At 59.2% G+C, this 19821-nt stretch overlaps 1 protein-coding gene across 1 annotated transcript; it reads left to right on the top strand.

Annotated features, from left to right (window-relative positions):
* Positions 1-964: 964 nt before the first annotated feature.
* On the top strand, positions 965-18879 carry PIK3R2 (phosphoinositide-3-kinase regulatory subunit 2). The gene is made up of 16 exons (XM_054805605.1): positions 965-1087; positions 7923-8645; positions 12106-12198; positions 12743-12805; positions 13851-13982; positions 14185-14386; positions 14690-14775; positions 15081-15186; positions 15292-15390; positions 15544-15724; positions 15957-16082; positions 16331-16473; positions 16673-16849; positions 17125-17196; positions 17414-17584; positions 17858-18879. Exons 2-16 carry the CDS (start codon positions 8306-8308, stop codon positions 18048-18050), a joined length of 2184 nt encoding a protein of 727 aa, XP_054661580.1. The 5' UTR covers positions 965-1087; positions 7923-8305; the 3' UTR covers positions 18051-18879.
* Positions 18880-19821: the final 942 nt, after the last annotated feature.

Genomic DNA, 19821 nt, shown 5'->3' with positions numbered 1-19821 from the left:
GTCTGCACCGGGGTGGGGGTGGATTTGGCGCTGCTGGCATCGGAGTGGGGCTGGGCAGGGAGCACCCGCTGCACGGGGCGATGGCAAGGGGTGAATGGGGCCTGACTGGGGCTGGGGGGTGGCAGAGCTGCCCCAGCTCAGGCAGGGAGGGGTGGGGGAAGGCGGCCCCTGCAGCCTGGCACCCAGCCTGGCTCTGGCCCTGGGCCTGGGTAGCGGATGCCCAGCACAGGACCCAGTGCCCGGTACCCAGCACAGTGCCCCATGTGTGGTGCAGTGCCCCGTTCCTGGTGCAGTGCTCTATTCCTGGTGCAGTGCCCCATTCCCGGTGCCGTTGCCCCATTCCCGGTGCAGTGCCCTATTCCCGGTGCTGTTGCCCCATTCCCGGTGCAGTGCCCCGTTCCCGGTGCAGTGCTCTATTCCCGGTGCAGTGCCCCGTTCCTGGTGCAGTGCTCTATTCCTGGTGCAGTGCCCCATTCCCGGTGCCGTTGCCCCGTTCCCGGTGCAGTGCCCTATTCCCGGTGCTGTTGCCCCGTTCCCGGTGCAGTGCCCTATTCCCGGTGCAGTGCCCCGTTCCCGGTGCAGTGCCCCATTCCCGGTGCAGTGCCCCGTTCCCGGTGCAGTGCTCTATTCCTGGTGCAGTGCCCTGTTGCCCCATTCCTGGTGCAGTGCCCCATTCCCGGTGCAGTGCCCCGTTCCCGGTGCCGTTGCCCCGTTCCCGGTGCAGTGCCCCATTCCCGGTGCCGTTGCCCCGTTCCCGGTGCAGTGCCCGATCGGCGGTCGCTGCCCGCCGCGAGGGGGCGCCACCACGCTCTCCCGCAGCGCCGAGCGGCGGTTGACGTCGGCAGCTACTCGGCTCCTTCCGGAGCGGCTCGGGCGAGGGGCGTGGCTCGAACGCGACCGGCGGTCGAGGAAAGGGGCGGGGCCGCCGAGGCTTCGGGGAGGTTCGTTCCTCTCCGGCATTTGTCGCGTCTTTCCGGGGCGGGTTCGGGCCGTTCCGGCGGTGCTCGGGCCTTTTCCCAGGCTGCCGCCGGTCTGGCAGGCAGGAGCGGGCTGGAGCTGAGCGGCGGCGGATGGTGCCGGCGGAGAGGTGGGCCGGGGGTGAGGGAGCCGGGATCGGGATCGGAACCAGACCCGGGGCCTGGCGGGCGGGCCGGCGTCGGGACCGGCGGTGAGCGCGGCCCCTCAGCGTGCTGCGCCCCGGGGGCCCTGTGTGGGAGCGCCTCGCCGGGCCCCCCGGGCCGAGGCTCTGCGCCCTCCCCGGGGGCAGCACCGGGGCTGTCCCCGTCCCCATCCCGGTGGTGCTAGCGCAGAGTGCCCCGCTGCCAGGGCAGTGTCACCCCCCCACCCCGCCCCGGGCCATGCCACCCCCGGGCTGGCCCTGTCCCCCCCGCCCCGATGTGCCCAGGGCCGGTTCCCTGTGCCAGAGCTTTGTGGCCCCTCCCCTCCCCCGTGGTGCCTGTCCCCTCCCTGTGCAAGGGCTGTGCCCCCCGACCCCCCCAGGCTATCTCCATCTACAGCAGTGCCAGCACGGGGACCTCAGCGCCATTCCCCCTGCAGCGGTGTCAGTGCAGGGACCCCCCCTTTGGCAAGCTGCGGCCCCCATTGCTGGGGGTCCTGGGCACCCTCTCTGGGTGGCAGAGCCAGAGGAAAGCAGCCTGTCAGGGCTGCACGGCTCCAGCCTGGGCTGAGGGCTTGGCCCCACCACAGTTCTGCCCCAGCAGACCCCAGGCCGGGGCCAGATGGCCCAGGGATGCGCCTGTCCAGCTGGATGTGCCGGAGCCTGGCCCAGCGTGGCTGTGGCTTTCTTGGCTCTAGACACGGTTGTCCCAAAACCCTGGCTCTGGGCTGGTGGCCAGCCCACCTCTTTCCAGTGAGGTTTGTGCTCTGTGTCCCTTCCAATCCTAGGGAACGTTTCTCAGCCCCCTAAAGAGGAAGCTTCCCACAGTCACGTACCTCTAAATCTGAGGATCCATGTTCAATGGGAAATAAAACCTGGGGGGGAAATCTGCCTAAAACGAGCTCTGCAAGAGCTGCAGAGATCCGGAATGGCACCAGTATTGCGCCTTTTGGCACCCGTGCCCGGCGCAGCAGAGGAATGGCTGCCTCTCCTCCCCATTAATGCACAGCTTTATTTCCCAAGCAGCTCTTAGAGCCACTGGGGAACTGGCCCTATGACTTTCTCTGTGAGAGCAGAGAATGGAGACAGCTGAGTAAATATAGCCTAAATCACTGCTTTCCTGGCCATTCCCCCGCCCTTCCCTAACATGCGAAGGGCTGGTGTGTCCCTGAGGCTGGGTTGGCCTCTGCTCTAGTCATCGACTCTTCCATGATGTGGGAAAGTCCAAGCGATGGTTTGGTTTCTTTGGTGACTCTCTTCTCTGACGTGGGCAGATCGTGCTTCGATCTGCTCGTGTGGCTCACAATGAGGCTTCGGTCATCCTAAAGGTGATTGCTGCCCCAAACCCTCGGTTTTTAACTTGCTAGAACAAGGTTTTTAAGCACACAGGAAAATCCTTTCTGCCCGCAGTTGGGTCTCACTGGACAAAAGCTCTGGGTTGGAAGAGAAACCGCGGCTCAGCTGGAATGCGGCGAGGAGCAGAGTGGTTTGTGGAGCCAGTTTGGAGCTGTGTCAGAGTGCCGGCGCTTTGCTCTGAGTGCCGGGGTGTGTTTACAATGAAAAAGAGTATTTATAATATCGAAGGCTCTTCTAATTCCTCTGGGAATATCTGGAGCCACAGCTTGGAGCTAAAGTAACAGAGTAATGGAAGATAAAAAGCAAACAGAGGAAGGGACAGTGAATTTCTCAAGTTGGAAGGTCTTGTCTCTCTCAACCGATATCCAAATAACGCTGGCCTGCTAATGTGGTTGCTTCCCACCTTGTAGGTTACTTCGTGTGATTGCTGCGTTGTGCAGAGCTGCTAATAAATTGTCATACAAATTCCAAATACCCCAGGGAACATGATTTTAAGCAGATGAGCTAGCAAGAGCAGTTGGAATTTTTTCATGTACTCAGTTTTTTTGGAACTGTAATTTTTGAGGGAAGTAGCCAAAATAGAGCTCCTGGGTTTGCTTCTGGAAAAAACAAAAAACAAACCAACAAAAACACAAAAACCAAAACACAAAAACTAAACCCTGCCCCATGAACTTCCTAAAATGGAAGTAGTGTGTTCTTGCTGCTTGGGACTGGTGTAAAAGGAGCCTGGAGCAAAGGGACATACAGGGTGCTTGGTCCTTCTCCGCTTGGTGCCAGTGTATAAAAGTCTCTGGCCAAATAAAAGAAAGTTCCTGATGTGGAACAGGACGAGCTTCAACTGAAGCAAGAAAGTCTGACCTCAGGAAAAACCTCTGGACAGTAAGAGAAGTCTTGGAGTAGGTCAGCAGATTGCCTGAGACCCTCTCGGACTGTCCAGCCTTTGAGGAGGAGGTCACTGAGACCTCCAGTTGTCTCAAAAATGAGGTAGGTATCAGTCATCCCAAGGAAGGGATTTATGAGGCTTCTGAGGTCCCTGCTAACCATAACATTTACTTTTTCAGTGAAATGTTTCAAATATCCTTTCATTTACTTGGCCTTCAGAGAATAAAACAAAATATTTAGTGAAATGTAAGTCTGAGCAGCAAATGCTCTGTATCCCCAGCAAAGGGCAGCTGGTGGCTGTGGGCAGGATGCTGCTACTCCTCAGGCTCTGTCACCGGCTGCACGGGAAGCATTTCTTGGTGAGAAAAGAGGTGAAAATGGCCTTGGCTGCCCCGTGCCACTGCTGCAATGTGGTTGCTCTCAGGACAGTGGGCCTGGCTTGGGCACAGCTCATGGCATAACTCACCACCCCTGCCGCTTTTCCCTGTTCAGAGGCAAACACCAACTGGTTTGGCAGCACCGTGGCTGTCACCAGCCTGGGATCGTGAGCCCCCAGCACAGCACTGGCTCTCCCTACTCCTCTGGCCTCTTCCCTGGGGACAGCTGGTGGAGCGTGTCCAGCTCCGTTTCCCACCCGCACCAGCTCCCTGCGGGCTTGCCCTGCTCGTTTCTCCACGGCTCGTCATGGCATTGCCGCCTCCACCACGGCCTTGCTTGTGGCTCAAGCCTTGCAAGTCGTCATGCAGGCTCTTGGGCAGGGAGCCGGCCCGGGAAGCTGCACGGGAGCACAGGGGATTGCTGTTCTGTCTGTCCCGAATTATAAACCAGGGGTTCCCAAGCTCTCACCCTCTCCACCCCAGTGCTGCTCAGTGGTTCGGGTGCCTGTGGATGCCGCGTGACCCATGGCGTGCTTGGCACCGTCAGCTTCTGACGCTCCAGCAGGGTGCAGGGCCAGCAGAGGTGCCCTGGCTGCGCAGGTCAGAAAGACTCAGTGTGGCAGCAGTTGTCGTGATAGGGCACGATATGTGGCAGGCAGTTCCACGTCCATTTTTATTTCCATCCCTAGTTGCGTTGTCCTATTTTCTCCTTTTTGTTAAAGGAGAGGTTTGTTTTTACTGTTTGTAACCCATTAACATGTAGCATTTTACAGTTCAAAACCATTTGGTGGTTTTTTGCTCACTAAGGATCTGATGTAACTTGGAAAGATTTGAGCTGCGTAGATTGTTTTAAGCATATTCTTCTTTTAAATATTTTTATGCATTCTGGAGGGAAAGTAATGCTCAGTCTCACTTTGAGTCAAGCTGCACTTTGAACTGTGCTTGGAACTGGGTTAAAAAGCACAGGAACCACATTTAAAACGTTAAGATGCTTTTATTTATGTGCTGGGCACACACAAAAAGACTTGTAATGTGTTTTTTGTTTCAAACCAACATATTAAACAAAGAAAGTATTGACAGCAGCTAATGAATCGAGGGATTGTTTCTGGGCGCTGAGATAGATTTACCAAAGGTATTTAGATGTCTGATGCATGGGATTTTCAGAGCAGCCTAAGCAAGTGCTCACCAGCGCGGACACATGAGGTTCCTCTCCGAGAGCCGAGCGAACCGGGAGCTGGGCCCAGCTGAAATCTTTTGGCAAGCTGCTCCCTCTCTCCTGTGCACACAGAGCCCTGGCTCGGAGGTGTGCTTTCAGCCAACAGGCTCGTGCGTGTCCCGGGCTCTCGGCGCTGCCTTCCCCAACTCACCTTCCCTCCAAAGAGTTGTTTCAGGGCTTTGGGAAGTGTGTTGCCTCTCCCCAGAGACACACTGATTTGGTCAGCTGCTCTCTGTGGGGTGCAGAGCTTTCCTGACCGGCGGCTGTCATCCCACACACGCGGCTCAGCCTGGGAAGCCACTTGCTGGGTCTGTGGCAGGGCAGAGAGAGGTCGGAGAGGATGGTGCTGGCATTAGCTATGTGGATTTGGGTTTCCTGAGGGGCTCCTCACCCCCGTTCACGGGCACTCGATCCCCGTGTGGGCTGAGCACGGGGAAGGCAGGTGAGGCTGCTCCAGGACAAGGCTGGCTGTAAGTTATCTGTATTTTTTCACGTGCCCAGTGACCTGTTGGGATGTGGAGAGCAGGGTGGCACAGAGCTGTGTCTCCGTGTTCCCACCACAGGGAAGGAGGCTGGAAGGAGTTGTTGGAGCGGGAGCTACGGGACCTCCTCTTTGGAGAGACTCAGCACTCCGGAGCGACTCTCTCTTCTTCCCACCCCTCCACGCAGGTCTGCTTTTAAAAGCTACTGAACAAGTTTGCCAGGGCTGAGCATTTTGTCCTTCCAGCCTCTTCGACTGCACCAGCTTGTCTGAGGTGCCTGGAGTTGGAAGTTGGGGAGGTGCCTGCAGGGGAGCATGGACCCTGCTGGGTTTGAGCTCCGCTGCCTCCGGGTACATTATGGGGTCTGTCCTTCCCTAGGAGTGGGAGCTGCTGGAGCCTTTCCCAGCAGGCAGCACCGCTCGGGCCCCTGGCAGTCAGACAGTGCCCCCGGCACTGCCGGCTCGGCTCCGTCGGACCCTGACAGGCAGCATTCAGAGGGGCGAGGGGCAGGCAGTGAGCCTGGTCATAAATCTCTCTTTATGCTCTGGATTATGAAGTAATATTTTCCTGGCTGGGGCCAGTTGGATTGGGGAAATGTGGGCTCTGCTGCGAGTTCCTTGCAGCCGTCGTCCCGGCATGGTGGGAGCCTGCACGACGGCTGTGCTGGGATCTACTGCTTCTTCCGCAAATACCGCCTGTCTCCAGGGTCTCTCCATGAGTTCTGCAGCCTGGCGTTGCTCCTGGAGCTCCAAAGAAGCTCTGCACAACCCGGATCAGGCTCAATCCTGTTCCCCACCCGCCAGAGCCTGACCGCAAGTGTCTTGCCTCCCCGAGGGCAGCGCCTGCTCATTCATGGCAAAGACAGCCTGCCTGGGATGCTTGCCCAAGCTCAAGCAACTAGCGCGAGCCCTGGCTGCTGCACGGGTTTCGTGTGCCACGGCCTCTTTGTGCCTTTCTTCTTTGGCAAGGGAAGGAACATGCAGCGTGGTGCTGGGCTGGAGAGCCTGGCTGCGGAGAGGTGAAGCTGGCTTCTCCTGAGGCACTCGCACCGATCTCAGACTTTTTGGTAGCGTGAGGGGGAGGTAGCACGTGCAGGAGGAAAGAGGGGTTTGTGTAGCTGATGCGAACTGTAATGTGTTGCTGGCCTGGAAGGGTTATTTTGAAATACTGCAGATCACCAACATTAGTGCCTCTTGCAGAGTCCAGCCAGCGGTCGGAGCAGCCTTGGCTTTGTGCCGTGCTTGGTTGTGCATTGACCCCGCCAGGAAGGGTGCCCTGGCTCCCTTTGCCTCCTCGCCTCCCTCTGCAGAGGCTCCCACAGCCCCGAGAAGCGCCTTCCTGCTCACTAATAGTTTTCAGATGAGACTCAAGAGTTTGAGCTGGGTTCGGTGGTTTCTGGGCCGAAACAGCTCAAGTCGTTAATAGGACCTGCAGCATTTCAGCAGGCCTAGGGTGTTCCTGGGAAGGCTGGTTTTGGGTTGCCCCGGTGCCTTGTAGGTCCAGTCCTTGGTTGCATGCCGTAGCTGCGGGAACTGGAAGGCTGAGATTTGCCCAAGGGAGGTGGAAAACTGGCCCGTGCGGCCAGGAGGGGATGGGAAAAGAGGACGTGCTCGGCTGGTGGGAATGCCCCAGCCCATACGTCCCTTCAACAACATGTTATAACCCAGGTTTGTTCTTTTTTGGTGGATTTCTGGGCAGGGCAGGCAGCATATGCTTCAATTTCTCTCTGAATAGCTGAAAGGCAGTTAGAAGCTCTAAGTAGACTTGAAGGCTTCTGAAGATTATTTTAACTTGTCTCACCTCCATCTCTGCGAAAAGAACCCGTGCCCGCACTTGATGCTGTTGGTGCTTTTGAAAAGTTCAAAAATTTACTTTGCTTAGAGCAAAGCTTTGAAGTGCTGCTCTGTGGGAATGGCAAAGCATCTTGAAAGCCTTTCGCTGAAAGCTTGGTTAACCTACATTTGTGGGCAGCTACCTTCAGAAAATGACTTTGTGTGGGACTGCATGGGGACATGTAAAGGTGAACTGTGAAATGTAATCGATTTAACAAGAAAAGGTTAAATATGTTTATTTTGCTCCTCTTCAGGGCCTCCAGCTGGTGGTTGCAGGATCACCCTTTTCTGTACGCAAAAGTTCCTGCATAAAGGCTGTTTTGTCCCACTTCTTGTCTTCTTGTTTGCATAAGTGCTGCAAGGAGGCTAAGCTGAAGAAGCAGGAGTGAACCTCTTTAAGATGCAGAGCTGGTGCCTGACTGTAGCAGAGGGGAGGTGGCATTCCTGTGTGTAGCTGCTTGCTCCTCTCTCGCTTTTGGGAGTGTAAATTGGTAGTAGCATGTCCTGGTTGGATCCAGGGCTCAGCATCAGCTGGTAGGTAGGAGAGAAATGAGTCTTGCCTCTCTCAGCTGCTCAGATGAACCCCTGGTTTGAACGTTGGTGTCTCGGCAGGGTGCGGGGTGCCTGACTGTGTAGTGACGCGTCTTCTTCTCTTTGCAGGCACTGGGAAGGGAGACGTAGCATGCCACGCCATTCTGGGCTGGAAGCGTGCCGTGCTTTTGTCCCCCGGACTTCAAGAAACCTTCTTTTTTGGTGAAGTGGACCGTGATCTCCTCTTTCTTTGCTGCATGCCCACTCACAAGTGCTGGATTATGTTTGTCTCCTTCTCCCTTTGCTCCATAATTTGGTTGAATCGTGGTTTCAAGCTAAGGAAAAGGGGCTGCACCTAAGCGTGCTGGTGCACCCGGACCAGGCTCTTGGGGTGCTGGTTCATGCAGAGACATTCAGAGTGCTGATGGGGGAGAGCTGCCTCTGAGGTCCTTCCTCTCCCACCTGAAACGTGCTGTCTCACCGTTAGAGCCGTTCTCCCCACGGCAGAGAGAATGGGCAGCACCGATGGCTTCCAGTACCGTGCACTCTACCCCTACCGCAAGGAACGCGAGGAGGACATTGATCTGCTGCCTGGGGACATCCTGGTGGTGACCAAGGGGGCCCTGCAAGCCTTGGGCTTCAAAGATGGGGATGAGCAGACCCCCAACCAGATCGGCTGGATCCTGGGTGTCAATGAGCGGACCAAGCAGAAGGGTGACTTTCCTGGCACGTACGTGGAGTACGTGGGGCCCGTGAAGATCTCTGTCCCTTCTCACCGGCCCCGAGTGCAGAGACCCCTGCCCGCAACGCCAGGGGCCAGCAGCTGCCGGCTGCAGGAGGCTCTGGAGCAAGGTAAGCCCTGCTGTCTGCAGTGTTGTTCCGAGATGCCTCCACTCCCGGTGTGCAGCAGACGAGGGTGTGTGAGTGGCTTTGCGGGACAGCGGTGAAGCCCTTGGCTCGGCAGCACTGAATTGCCCTGCCGGCAGCAGTGCGGTTGAGTTGCCTGGGAGTTGTGAGCTCACACTCGGTCCTGGCCGAGAAAAAAGCACGTTCCTCCAGCTTATCGATCTGCTTAGCAGAGCTTCTTGGGGTGAGCCTTCTCCCTCTCTGGCCCATGACCAGCCAGGATCCCTGTGGTCCTTGGCCCCTTTCCCTGCTCCGCTGAGGGTTTTGCCCCACTCCTTCCCTTTAAGAATAAGTCCCGACCTCTCCCAACCACCCCCCTGCCTCTGCCTCTGGAGTGCCCAGGACACTGCTCCCTGCCAAGAGCCACTCAGCCCTGCTGAGACACACAATTACTTGTCTCTGGGCAAGAGGAGAAAAGTCAGGGTCTAGAAGAGTACTTCCGAGAACTGGAGCTAATTGCTTGTCTGCCTGGCACCCGCCCCTCCCTGCAGATCGCAGAGCTCTGGCTGGGGCTGGGCAGCCGCCCTCGGGCACGGCATGGGCCGCCCTGCACCTGCGGCTGCCTTCCAGCCAGTGCTGGGCTTGGCACGGACCAGGTCCTGGAGCTGGGAGAGCCGCTGTGCCTCAGCGCTGCCTGTAGAGCTGCAGCAGCTGCCTTCTCTTTGCCTATTTTTTTTTTCGTGCTCGCAGGCCCTGTGGCATGGGTTCAGCAGGCTCCGGGTGCTCTGAGACGGCAAACAGGGGCAATAGCCACGCTTTGCCTGCTGTTGCTCTTCTCGTGCCGTGCAGAAGACCTCGTGCATGGGAGGAGTAGGGTCAGCAGCAGGAGCTGGTGGGCATCAGAGTGCATTCCCGGTCTGGTCCCTGTCCCTCTCTGCCTGGGAGCCACGGCTGTCCCATCAGATGCTTCCAGCTGCATGAAATACCTCTGGGATTTAAGGAAAGGAAAGGACTCCCTGTCTCTGAAACCGGGGCAGTGGGGCTGTGTGCGCTGCTCCCCGCAGCTCCCTCCCCTGCTCTGGGAGCCGGAGGGGTGGCCCCAGGAAATGTCTCCGCAGGGTGGGAACACGGCCAGGCTGTGCGTTTGGGTTGGCAAGGAGAGCCGCTGACCTGAGTCATCCCACTCGCAACCTGCCTTTCCAAGAAAGCGGCTCCTCTTGGGAGCCTGGGGCATGCTCTGCGGTGGATGCATCGGCCTTGCCTGCATCCAGCCCTGCACTCCCTCGGGGGCTGTATTTATGCCTTCGTGGGCTCTCTCCCCTACTTCTCAAGCAGGGCTTGGTGGAGGTGTCTAGGTGGTCAAATCCACTGCCCTGCGCAGGGGTGAGGATGTGTCAAAGCTCCCGATGCACAGAAAAGACATGGTTGAGAAAGAAACCAAAAGCCAGCCTGTTCTGCCTGGGGATGGAGCAGAGGGAGGCTTGGGTACCAGGGCATGCAAAGGGGGTGCCAACCCTGTCCTCATCCCTGGGGGTGCATCCCCACAGCCAGCCTCCACCTTGGGCACAGCCGAGGGCTGCGGGGTGGCTGTGCAAATGCCTGGGGCTGTTTTACATGCAGCCTGCTGGGATGCTGGTGGGGAAATGCATTTTTGCAACTGAGAAAAACTGTATTTAAGCCAAGCCTGTGTTATTTCTTCATGGTCTGCACTTCGGGAGGTGCAGAGATCTCTCCTGGATGCCCCACGAAGTTCATAGCTGGCAGTGTTTCTGCCCTGTTTCCCAGGTCCTGCCCTGGCTGGCAGGGATCCCTTAGCCCCAGGTATCACACGCAGAGCAAGGGCCAGTGCCACGACTGTCACGCAGCCTGGGTGTCGGGTTGGCCCCGCAGAGCGGCGAGACCCAGTGCTTTCTGCCGGTGGATTTACGAGCTGCTGGTGTTTGCCTTCCGCAGAGAATGCGAGCGGAAAATGCGGCTCGGAAATATTTCCGCAGCTGCCCCGGCTGTGCTGTGAGCGGCCTTGTTCACGGCGGCCCAGCCTGGAGGCCCAGCAGGCTCAGGAGCCACTGCTGGCTCCGGCACAGGCTGCCTGATAAAAAAAGGCAAGCTGCTGCCTGCTGAAGCAGCACATTCCCGGCCAGGCCACGTGGGCAGCGCCAGTATTTACTCTCCCTTCAGCCCTTCCCAAGGGTCAGGCTCGGAGCTGCCAGCCTGGCAGCTTGCCTGCAGCTTCCTCACCCTGACTAGCACCACGCTGGGCCCCTCATTGTGCCCAGGGGCTCTCACTGGTGGGGGATTGCACACACACACGCGCACCCCCAGCAGCACAGGCCCTTCTGGGTGCCTGCCCCATTTGCTCCCCTTTGTGCAGCCGCACCAACACGAGCTGCTTTGTCTTCCCTGCGAGGCCGTGGGTGCAGGAGGCTCAGCCAGGTGCGGAGTTTCAGCTTGCTGAGCCTCATGGCAAGACCACACCAGGCGAGTTGGGGTCAGATCCGTGACAACAGAGCCGTGTTTCGCAATGGGGAGCAGCCTTTTGGCTCTGCATCCTGAGAGTGGAGCGTGCGGGGTGTCCTCACCGACTGTGGGCTCCCCAGGGTCTGCCCGGTGCTGTGGACCGGCCTGGAGGAGCCTCCTGCACCGGCTGGTGTTCAGTTGGAAGCAAGACAGGGCCTGGCACCGCTCATCCTTTGGCAAACTGCCTGCTGGCAGCTGCCTGGCCGGGCCTGCGTGCTCCTGCCCCGGCATGCGTCACCCCTCCAGCATGGGGGAAGGGGGGTGCCCAGAGCCAGGACCTCAAGATCTTCTGGAGGTGACAGGGAAACGTCACCCGATGTGGGGCTGTAGATCCTCCAGGAAGGGGGGGACTCCATCCTGTGCCGCAGGCTGTCTGCACCCCGTAACAGCTTGCACAGAGGCTGTGGGCTCACGGGGAGGGGGAGGCAGAGGGCTGGTTTCCACGTTAAACGAGCAATCAAGGGCAGGAATTTGCTGACATGGCATTCTGTCTGAATCGCTGGATTAATCACAGCTCACCACCGCGAGCGAGCTCCCTGGCCACGCTCCTCCACCAGCTCTGTGCAGCCCCTGTGCCGGGCTGGGACTGAACCCGGCCTGAGCTCCGGGAGCCCTGGTAACCCCTGCGCTGCCTGCCTGGGGTGCTGGGTCCCCAGGGAGACAGGCTCTGCAGGGAGCAGCAGGGATCCCCCTCCGCACACCCCGTCGGGGGCTCAGAGCAAGGCTGGGCTCAGTAAGTGCTGTGCCAGTTTCTGGGCCAGCTCGCAGGTTCCCCACGGCCTCTGTGCAGTGTTCGCGTGGGCCGTGGCCTCATGCCAGTGGCCATGGCTTTCCTCGCTCTCAGACACTGCCATCGGGAGCGGCATTCGTTGTACCCTGGCCCAGCTCCGCTGCAGAGCATCTGCTGGGGGCTGAGCTGCGGCTGACCCCTTCTCTCCCTCTCCCCCAGGGTCTCCCCTCCCAGACTTGCAGGAGCAGTTCAGCCCACCTGAGATTGCACCACCACTGCTGGTGAAGCTGGTGGAAGCTATTGAGAAGAAAGGTAAGGGGGGTGCTGAGAACGAACGGGCTGATATCCCCCAAAACCCCCAGTGAGGGCCGGGGGGGGGGGGGGGAGCGGGCAGCTGCCTTTAAAAGCTGTTGGTATTGGACCGAGCTCTGTGGGACATGCAGGACGCAGCTGCCTGCAGAAGAGGGGGGCCTCCCGCTCCTCCCTGGCTTGAGCCCCTGTTCCCCAGAGCCGGACTTGACCCTGCTGCACTATCCTGTGCAGAGGCATGGGGTGAGAGTGCTGGGTCCTGCACACAGGATGCCTACGCATCCTGGATGGATGCTGGCATTTGGGAAATGCTTTCAGCCCAGATCTGTGCCGTGGGGGAGAAACGGGGCCACCAAACTGGGTGTCCTGGGGGCCAAGGGGGCTGCGGCAGCATCTGCAGGAGGATGGCTAGGACACCATCCAGGCCTGGTTAGCCGTGCCACAGCCGTTGCCCAGCCAGCACGCGGCTGCCGGGCTGGCACCGAAACGGTGCGTGCACTGAGAGCTGTACAGCTTGCAGCTAACAGCAGCGTCTCCGCTTCCGCAGGGTTAGACAGCGAGATGTTGTACAGGACATCTGGCTCCGAACTGAGGCAAGCACTGAGAACCGGTAAGAACCAGCTCCGCGTGGTGAGGAGGCGAATCGGCTCAGATGGAGGAGATTAGTGGATGTGACAGCGCCAGCAATAATGCAATCCAGGCCAGGCTCGCCTGTCCCCAGCAGTTCCTGACTCCCAGCACGCTGCCTGTGGGGCTGGGCCGTCCTCGTCCCGACACGTCCCCCTCTCCTGTGGAAGGGACAGGACGGGGGGAGGTTCCTGCCACCGTCTGTGGGCTGGAGCAAAGGGACGTGGTGCTGGCTCGGAGACTCGCAGGCCAACAAGTGTACCCCTGTGCTTGTCTCCTGCTGACTCTTCGGGGTGCCCTGCTCTCAGGGTGCTCTGCTGATGGGCTGGCGGAGGCTTCTCTGGCTCTGTCACACCACTAATAAGCAGGGGAGGATCTTTCAGCTCAGCTTGGTGGCTGGAGCCTTGGCTCTGCTGTGCTGGCGGCTGATGTCTCTGCCGAGGAGCCTTCAGAGCTGTCTGCCTCTCAGCTGGGCTTGGGCCTCATCCAGCGCCGCACTGGCTTGTCCCCTTCCGTAGATGTTTGCAAATCTCAGCTCTGGTTGCGCTGCTTTTGGGACAGGCTTTATGTGCTGTCCCAACAGCCCGCGCCTCGCACTCATGGGACGACACGGTTTGAGGGAGACGTTTTCCCCGTTGGGTTCGGTGTGTGGATGGTCAGCTCATTCCCTCTCCGTGCTTGTCTCTACCAGCAGCAGGGAACAAAACTCTCGCCAGAGTCGTACGTGCCCAGGATTCCAGTGACAGGGCTCAGGGCAAAGGGACTGGGCACCTGAAATGACTTCTGCCCCCTTCTGGGGGGGCTCTGGGTTCCCAGAACACCTTATTTCTGGAGTGCAGGGGGCACTGCCAGGCACCTTTGTGCGAGCTGCTCGGCTGCCTGAGCTCCCTCATGGTGCCGGGCTGCTGTGTCCCATGATTGCTGGGTGATGTGTGATGGTCTCTGGGATGGGTGCTGGCAGCACCGGAGCTTCCGGCTGGGTGCCGGGTGCTGTGCCCGCCACCCATGGGAAACCTGTGCCCCAGCAGATTGGACCCTGGGCGACCTGGAGCCCTTCGACGTGCACTCTCTGGGTGAGGTGCTGCGAGGCTACCTGCAGGACCTGCCCTCCCCCGTGGTGCCAGTGCCCGTGCACGGAGACGTCCTTCGTGTCCTGCAGGGTAAGGGCTTCCGCTGGCTGTGCTTTGGAATGGGTGTCTGGGCGAGATGGACGCATTTGGGGTATTAAAATAAGTCCTGTCCCAGTGGGGTCTGGCATGCGGCTCCTGCTGCTGACAGTGCTCCCATGCTGTGACGCAGCTGGAGCGTGGAGAGTGGTGCTGGCTGTCCCAGCCCTTCCATCGTGTCTTGTTCTCTCCCCAGAGATCCCCCAGCCGGAGAATTGCCGGAAGCAGCTGCTGCTGGCCCTGGAGTCGCCTGCGGTCCCGCTCCAGAACACGCTCACCCTGCAGTTCCTGCTCCGGCATCTGGGGAAGGTATCGCAGCAGGCCGAGACCAACAGCCTCCACCCTCGGGCCCTGGGAGAGATCTTCGGCCCCCTTCTCCTCCGGCTGCCTGGCGCCAGGTACACGAGGCTTTCAGGTTCCAGCCACGTACCAAGTGTCAACCGCTGTGCTTGCCAGGACAAGGAGTCCAGCCTGTAACAGCAAGTCTGCCCGCAGCCCCTGCCTCGCTGCGCGTGGGATTAAACTGCTGGCAGCACGTAGAGCGGGACTTGAAGCCAGGGCAGAGCCCTTCCTTCTGTGTCAGCCTGGGATCTGGCAGCTGGGATGAACCAGCTGACCCCGGCTTTGCCCAGGGGGCACGGGAGCAGTGCCGAGTTCTCCCCCACAACCGCTGTTCTTACTTGGCTCCTCTCTCCCTGCAGCCCAGAGCTGAGCCCTGACTTCTCCGCACTGTTTCTGGAGGTACTTCTGCAGGCAAAGGAGCTGGAGCCAGAACAGTTGCCTCCAGGTACTGAGATGCCCCTCGCGGCCCAAGGTGCTGGTGTTTGTGGTCTGTGGGTGTGGAGTCTCTGCCCCTGTGAGCAGGTTGCCCAGGGTGTTTCTGTAGCCCAGCTGTGCCTGGTTGCCTGCTCGAGGCATCCGTCTGCTGCTGTAGATGTGCCTGGAGCAGCTCCTGGTAGCGTGGTGGCCAAGCGGGGCTTCCCAAGATGATCGCTGCAGGGAGGGGGACTCAGTGCTCCGAGAAGTTTCCCTTGGCAAGGATGGGGAGCTGAGACTTGGGCTCACCCTGCTTCAATCCTGCTTCTCTTACAGCCTTGCCTCCAAAACCACCTAAGCCAAAGCCCAGTGCAGCCAGCCTGGCCAATGGGAACAGCGTGCCCTTGCAGGACGCCGAGTGGTACTGGGGTGACATTTCCCGGTAAGGGGGTGGCAGGCAGCTCACGTCCTGGGTTCCCTGTCTGTCGGGTTGTCTAGGGGAACTCTGGTTGCACCTCAGGGGCCATGACAATCATGTTCCTCACAGGGAGGAGGTGAACGAGAAGCTACGGGACACACCGGACGGTACCTTCTTGGTGCGCGATGCCTCCAGCAAGATCCAGGGCGAGTACACGCTCACGCTCAGGTAGGGCACCGGGGTCCTCCGAGAGCCCCTGCCACTCTGGTGCGGAGCTGTCAGCATGTGTCCCTGCGCTCATGGCTGCCTGGACACCCAGACGTCAGGCTGGTTAGAGTGCTGGGATGGTGCTAAGTGCCCTCTCTCCCGTCCCCACCACAGGAAGGGAGGCAATAACAAGCTGATTAAGATCTTTCACCGGGAAGGGAAGTACGGCTTCTCAGAGCCCCTGACCTTCGGCTCAGTGGTGGAGCTCATCACCCATTACCGGCACGAGTCGCTCGCCCAGTACAATGCCAAGCTGGACACCAGGCTGCTCTACCCCATCTCCAAGTACCAGCAGGTGAGGCCCATGCCACGGGGACGTGGCTGGCCAGCGCAGCCTGAACCAGGGCCCTTTGCTTGTCTGTCACTGGTCTTTTGGTAGACGACAACGTCCCACCCCTTCCCCTGCGCTGGGATGTTGCTTTGTGGGGTGATGAGGGGCTGGGGGCGGGGTTTGGGGGACCAGCTGCCTCTCCGGGAGGCTGCTGTAGGGCAGGAGCAGGTCCTGACTGAGACTGTGCATATGGCAGGACCAAGTGGTGAAAGAGGACAGCGTGGAAGCCGTTGGGGAGCAGCTGAAGGTCTATCACCAGCAGTACCAGGACAAGAGCTGGGAGTATGACCTGCTGTACGAGGAGTACACACGCACATCCCAGGTACGCAGGCTGCCCTTACATCACTGGCAGCCAGCCGCTGTGCACAGAGGAGAGCAGAGATCGGGCACCCACTGCCCCATTTGTCTGCTGCTGGACTCAAGGGGACTCCCCAGAGAATGGGCTTTGAAGACGGGACTATTTTAGCTATAGCAAGGACAGTGCTGCTTTGGGGAGGGGGAAAGGGGATGCAATTGGGCAGAAACCTGCCTAGATCCTTCCCCTTCCTCAGCTTTCCCCTCCCTTTTTAGGAGCTGCAGATGAAGAGGACGGCAATTGAGGCCTTCAACGAGACAATCAAGATCTTTGAGGAGCAGTGTCAGACGCAGGAGAAATGCAGCAAGGAGTACATCGAGCGCTTCCGGCGGGAGGGCAACGAGAAGGAGGTGCAACGGTAAGGATGGGGGGGGGCAGTGACCTGCCCTGCCTGGGGACAGGCTCTGGGGGCTGAAAGGATCATCCTGGCCCAGCGCGGAGCCAAGGCATGTGCAGTCCTTGTCTCTCCAGCAGCATGCTGTGGGCTGGAGCTGGCAGGCTGCCTCCTCTGCCTCCCCCACTCTGGCTCACAGCCTAAACCCCCCTCTTTCTCCCAGGATCCTCATGAACTCGGAGAAGCTCAAGTCTCGCATCACAGAGATCCACGACAGCAAGATGAAGCTGGAGCAGGACCTGAAGAAACAAGCCTCGGAGAACCGGGAGATTGACAAGCGCATGAACAGCCTCAAGCCAGACCTCATGCAGCTGCGCAAACTGCGGGACCAGTATTTGGTGTACGTAGTGCCTGCCCCTGCGGAGGGCTAGGAGTGGGGCCCTGCCGCCCCTCCAGCCTAGCCTGGGAGCGATCCAGCTGGCTCCTTGAGGGCTTTGAGGCTTGTGGGACCGGCTTGTGGGCCACTTGGTGCAGGAGCGAGCCCTGCAGCATGCAGCCTCAGGGCACAGGGGTCCCTGAAAGGGGACGGCTGCTGCCCTCTGGCGATGGCTGCGCAAGTGGTGTCTGGCCCGGATGGGCACACTGCCCGCGCTGAGCTCTGCTCTCCTTCCCTAGGTGGCTGACGCAGAAGGGTGCCCGGCAGAAGAAAATCAACGAGTGGCTGGGCATCAAGAACGAGACGGAGGAGTGAGTGTGCTTGCTGGCGCGTTGTGGGACGTGGGGGGGCTGCAGGTGCAGCCGGTTCTGCCTGCTCCGGGGCCGCAGGCAAGTCCCGTCTCCCTGCCTGGGAGCTGAGGACGCCTTCCCTGCTGAAAGGGGTGATGGCAACTAGCAGTGGGAGGGGAAATGCGGGGGCCACATGCCCAAACCGAGGAGGTCTGACCCTGCCTGTGCTCGATTGCAGCCAGTACTCCATGATGGATGATGAGGAGGAGCTGCCCCACCACGAGGAGCGGACGTGGTACGTGGGAAAGATCAACCGCTTGCAGGCAGAAGAGATGCTGTGTGGCAAGCGAGACGGCACCTTCCTGATCCGCGAGAGCAGCCAGAAGGGATGCTATGCCTGCTCCGTGGTGTGAGTACCCCTGCACAGATGTGGCAGGATGGAGCTGGTGCGGGCTGTGCTCCCGCATCGCTGTGCCCTTCTCTTGCCAGATGCTGGAGGCTGGCGGAGCCATCAGCTGGCAGGCCGGGCTTCCCCCAGGTCTCCCATTCGCCTCAGCTCCTCCTGCCAGGGCCTGATGCATCTTTGGGCTGCTGCGGTGACGGCTGCTTGTGTTCCGCTGTCCCTGTCCCAGCAGGGCTCCCTGGTGTACTGCTGACCTGTGCTCCCTTGTCTCCCTGGCAGGGTGGATGGTGACACCAAGCACTGCGTGATCTACAAAACGGCGACCGGCTACGGGTTCGCTGAACCCTACAACCTCTACGCCTCCCTCAAGGACCTGGTCTTGCACTACAAGCACACGTCCCTGGTGCAGCACAATGACTCCCTGAATGTCACGCTGGCTCACCCGGTCCTTTCCCAGCCACCAGCCAGATGAGCAGCCCATGCACAACACAACAGCTGCCTTCAGCTTCTCCCCAGGGCACTGCTTTTCTGGCTCTGGACTCTTGCATCCTGTATAGTTGAGTCTCTGTGCTCCTGCCCCTCCAGAGCCTCCAAGATGTCTGTGACCGTTCCTGGTGTCTCTTTTGGTCAGTAGCTGAAACCCGTGTTGGCTGATGGGACAAAAAGGCTGGGCTGTTGATTCCCAGTGGGCTCCAGCCTCTAGGAGGTGGAATTCAGTTGTGATTTGAATTGCTGTGGGCGAGCACAGCCCCCTCCCCTTCCCCAATAAGCAGGTCAGATCCCCTTCTTGCTGGCAGGTCGCCCTGCTATGCATCACTGTAGAGCTAGGTTCCCAACTCCTCAGTGTGTCACCACCCTGGCAACCGAGGGGCTCCCTGCCTGGCTGCCGGAGGAGGCAGAGGAGGAGGCTCGGTTGAGCGCGTGCATCCTCCACTCTCACTTCCCCCAGTGATCTTGCAGGCTGCAGTGGTGTCTGGTACAAGGGGTGTTGCTTTGCTGTGCAGAGACTCATTTAGAAAGGAGAAACCCCATCCTCCGTGGGGCTTTTCGGCTGAGGTCTCCACTCTGTGCCGTGCCCCACCTCACTGTCTTGTTCCCTAGTGTCATAACCACCTCTTGAGTGTTGCTGTCTGGGGAGGGAGGATCCAGTTAGCGATGAATCTCTCGCCTTAGTTGTGCCAACTAAGCTGTGAAATCCGTGTTGGTACCCGTGTTTTTGCCGGCAGAATCTGTGGGACGCGCAGCTCGTCGTTTCCGGCTGTCTTGGGTGAATCTCTGCATATATAACCCGTTGAAGCTAACTGCAGCTCTGTAAATATGGTTCTTTTCATAATCGGCTGCTTACCTAGTACTGGTGTTTGCTGAACTCCCACTACAATATCCAAGTGCATGGGCAGCAGCTAGCCAGGCCGCTGCAGATTCAGATCCTGCCAGCTGAAGCAGGAGGGGGGCCGGAGTCCAATGCATGCTACGAGCCCTATGCAAAATGAAGGACCTCTCTGCTGCAGGAGGACGGTATCTCCGCTGAGCCAAGGGCCTTAGCGCGTAGAAATGTATATGCATGATGTCGAACTATGTATGTAAAGCACTTATAATCGTGAGTACTGTATGGGGACTCGGGGTGAAGAGCTGGGGCTTGCTGTGGCGCTGCCCATCACAGCGGGCTGGCGCGGGCAGGGATTTGTTGTGTCGGAGTTCGGAGTGCTCGAGGGCAACGGAAGTGGCCCTGGAAGAGCTTTAAAAGCTGGAGCTGGGCTGAGAGTTGAGGCCGTGGTAGCATTTGATTTACTGGGTTATCCTGCCTGCCTGGCTTGAAGAAAGCATTAATTGTCCTCTTGATGTGCCAGAGAGGCTCTTTCCTTTTTTGAGGCTGTGTCCTCAGGACGGGTGGTGGATGCTGTCGGCTTTGCCACTTCTGCTTTGTGTTGCAACTCGGGCTGTGCCGGATCTGCAGGTTGTTGTGTGCTCGTGGTCTGCATCCTGTCCTCAACGTGCCATCCGCATCAGGGACCGTGCCGTCCTTCCTGCCCCACTCAGCTCTGCTGCTCGCCTTGCTCTGGGCTGGTCCCCAAAATCCTTTTGGATCTGGGATTGCTGGAGCAAGTGTCCCATTCCCGTTGCTTGTGGCAGCTCTCCTATGCTTGACTGTATGGACCCCCCTTCCCTGCTCTGCATGCCCTCTCCAGAGCCTGGGCTGTGTTTTTTTGGTTCCTCCAGTTTGTTGGTGTTTGGTGCCGTGAGGA

Source organism: Grus americana, chromosome 28 (genome assembly GCF_028858705.1).
Source record: "Grus americana isolate bGruAme1 chromosome 28, bGruAme1.mat, whole genome shotgun sequence".
Lineage (NCBI taxonomy): Eukaryota > Metazoa > Chordata > Aves > Gruiformes > Gruidae > Grus > Grus americana.
The sequence above is the reverse complement of the archived record's forward strand: the minus strand, read 5'-3'. Positions and strand labels throughout refer to the sequence as shown.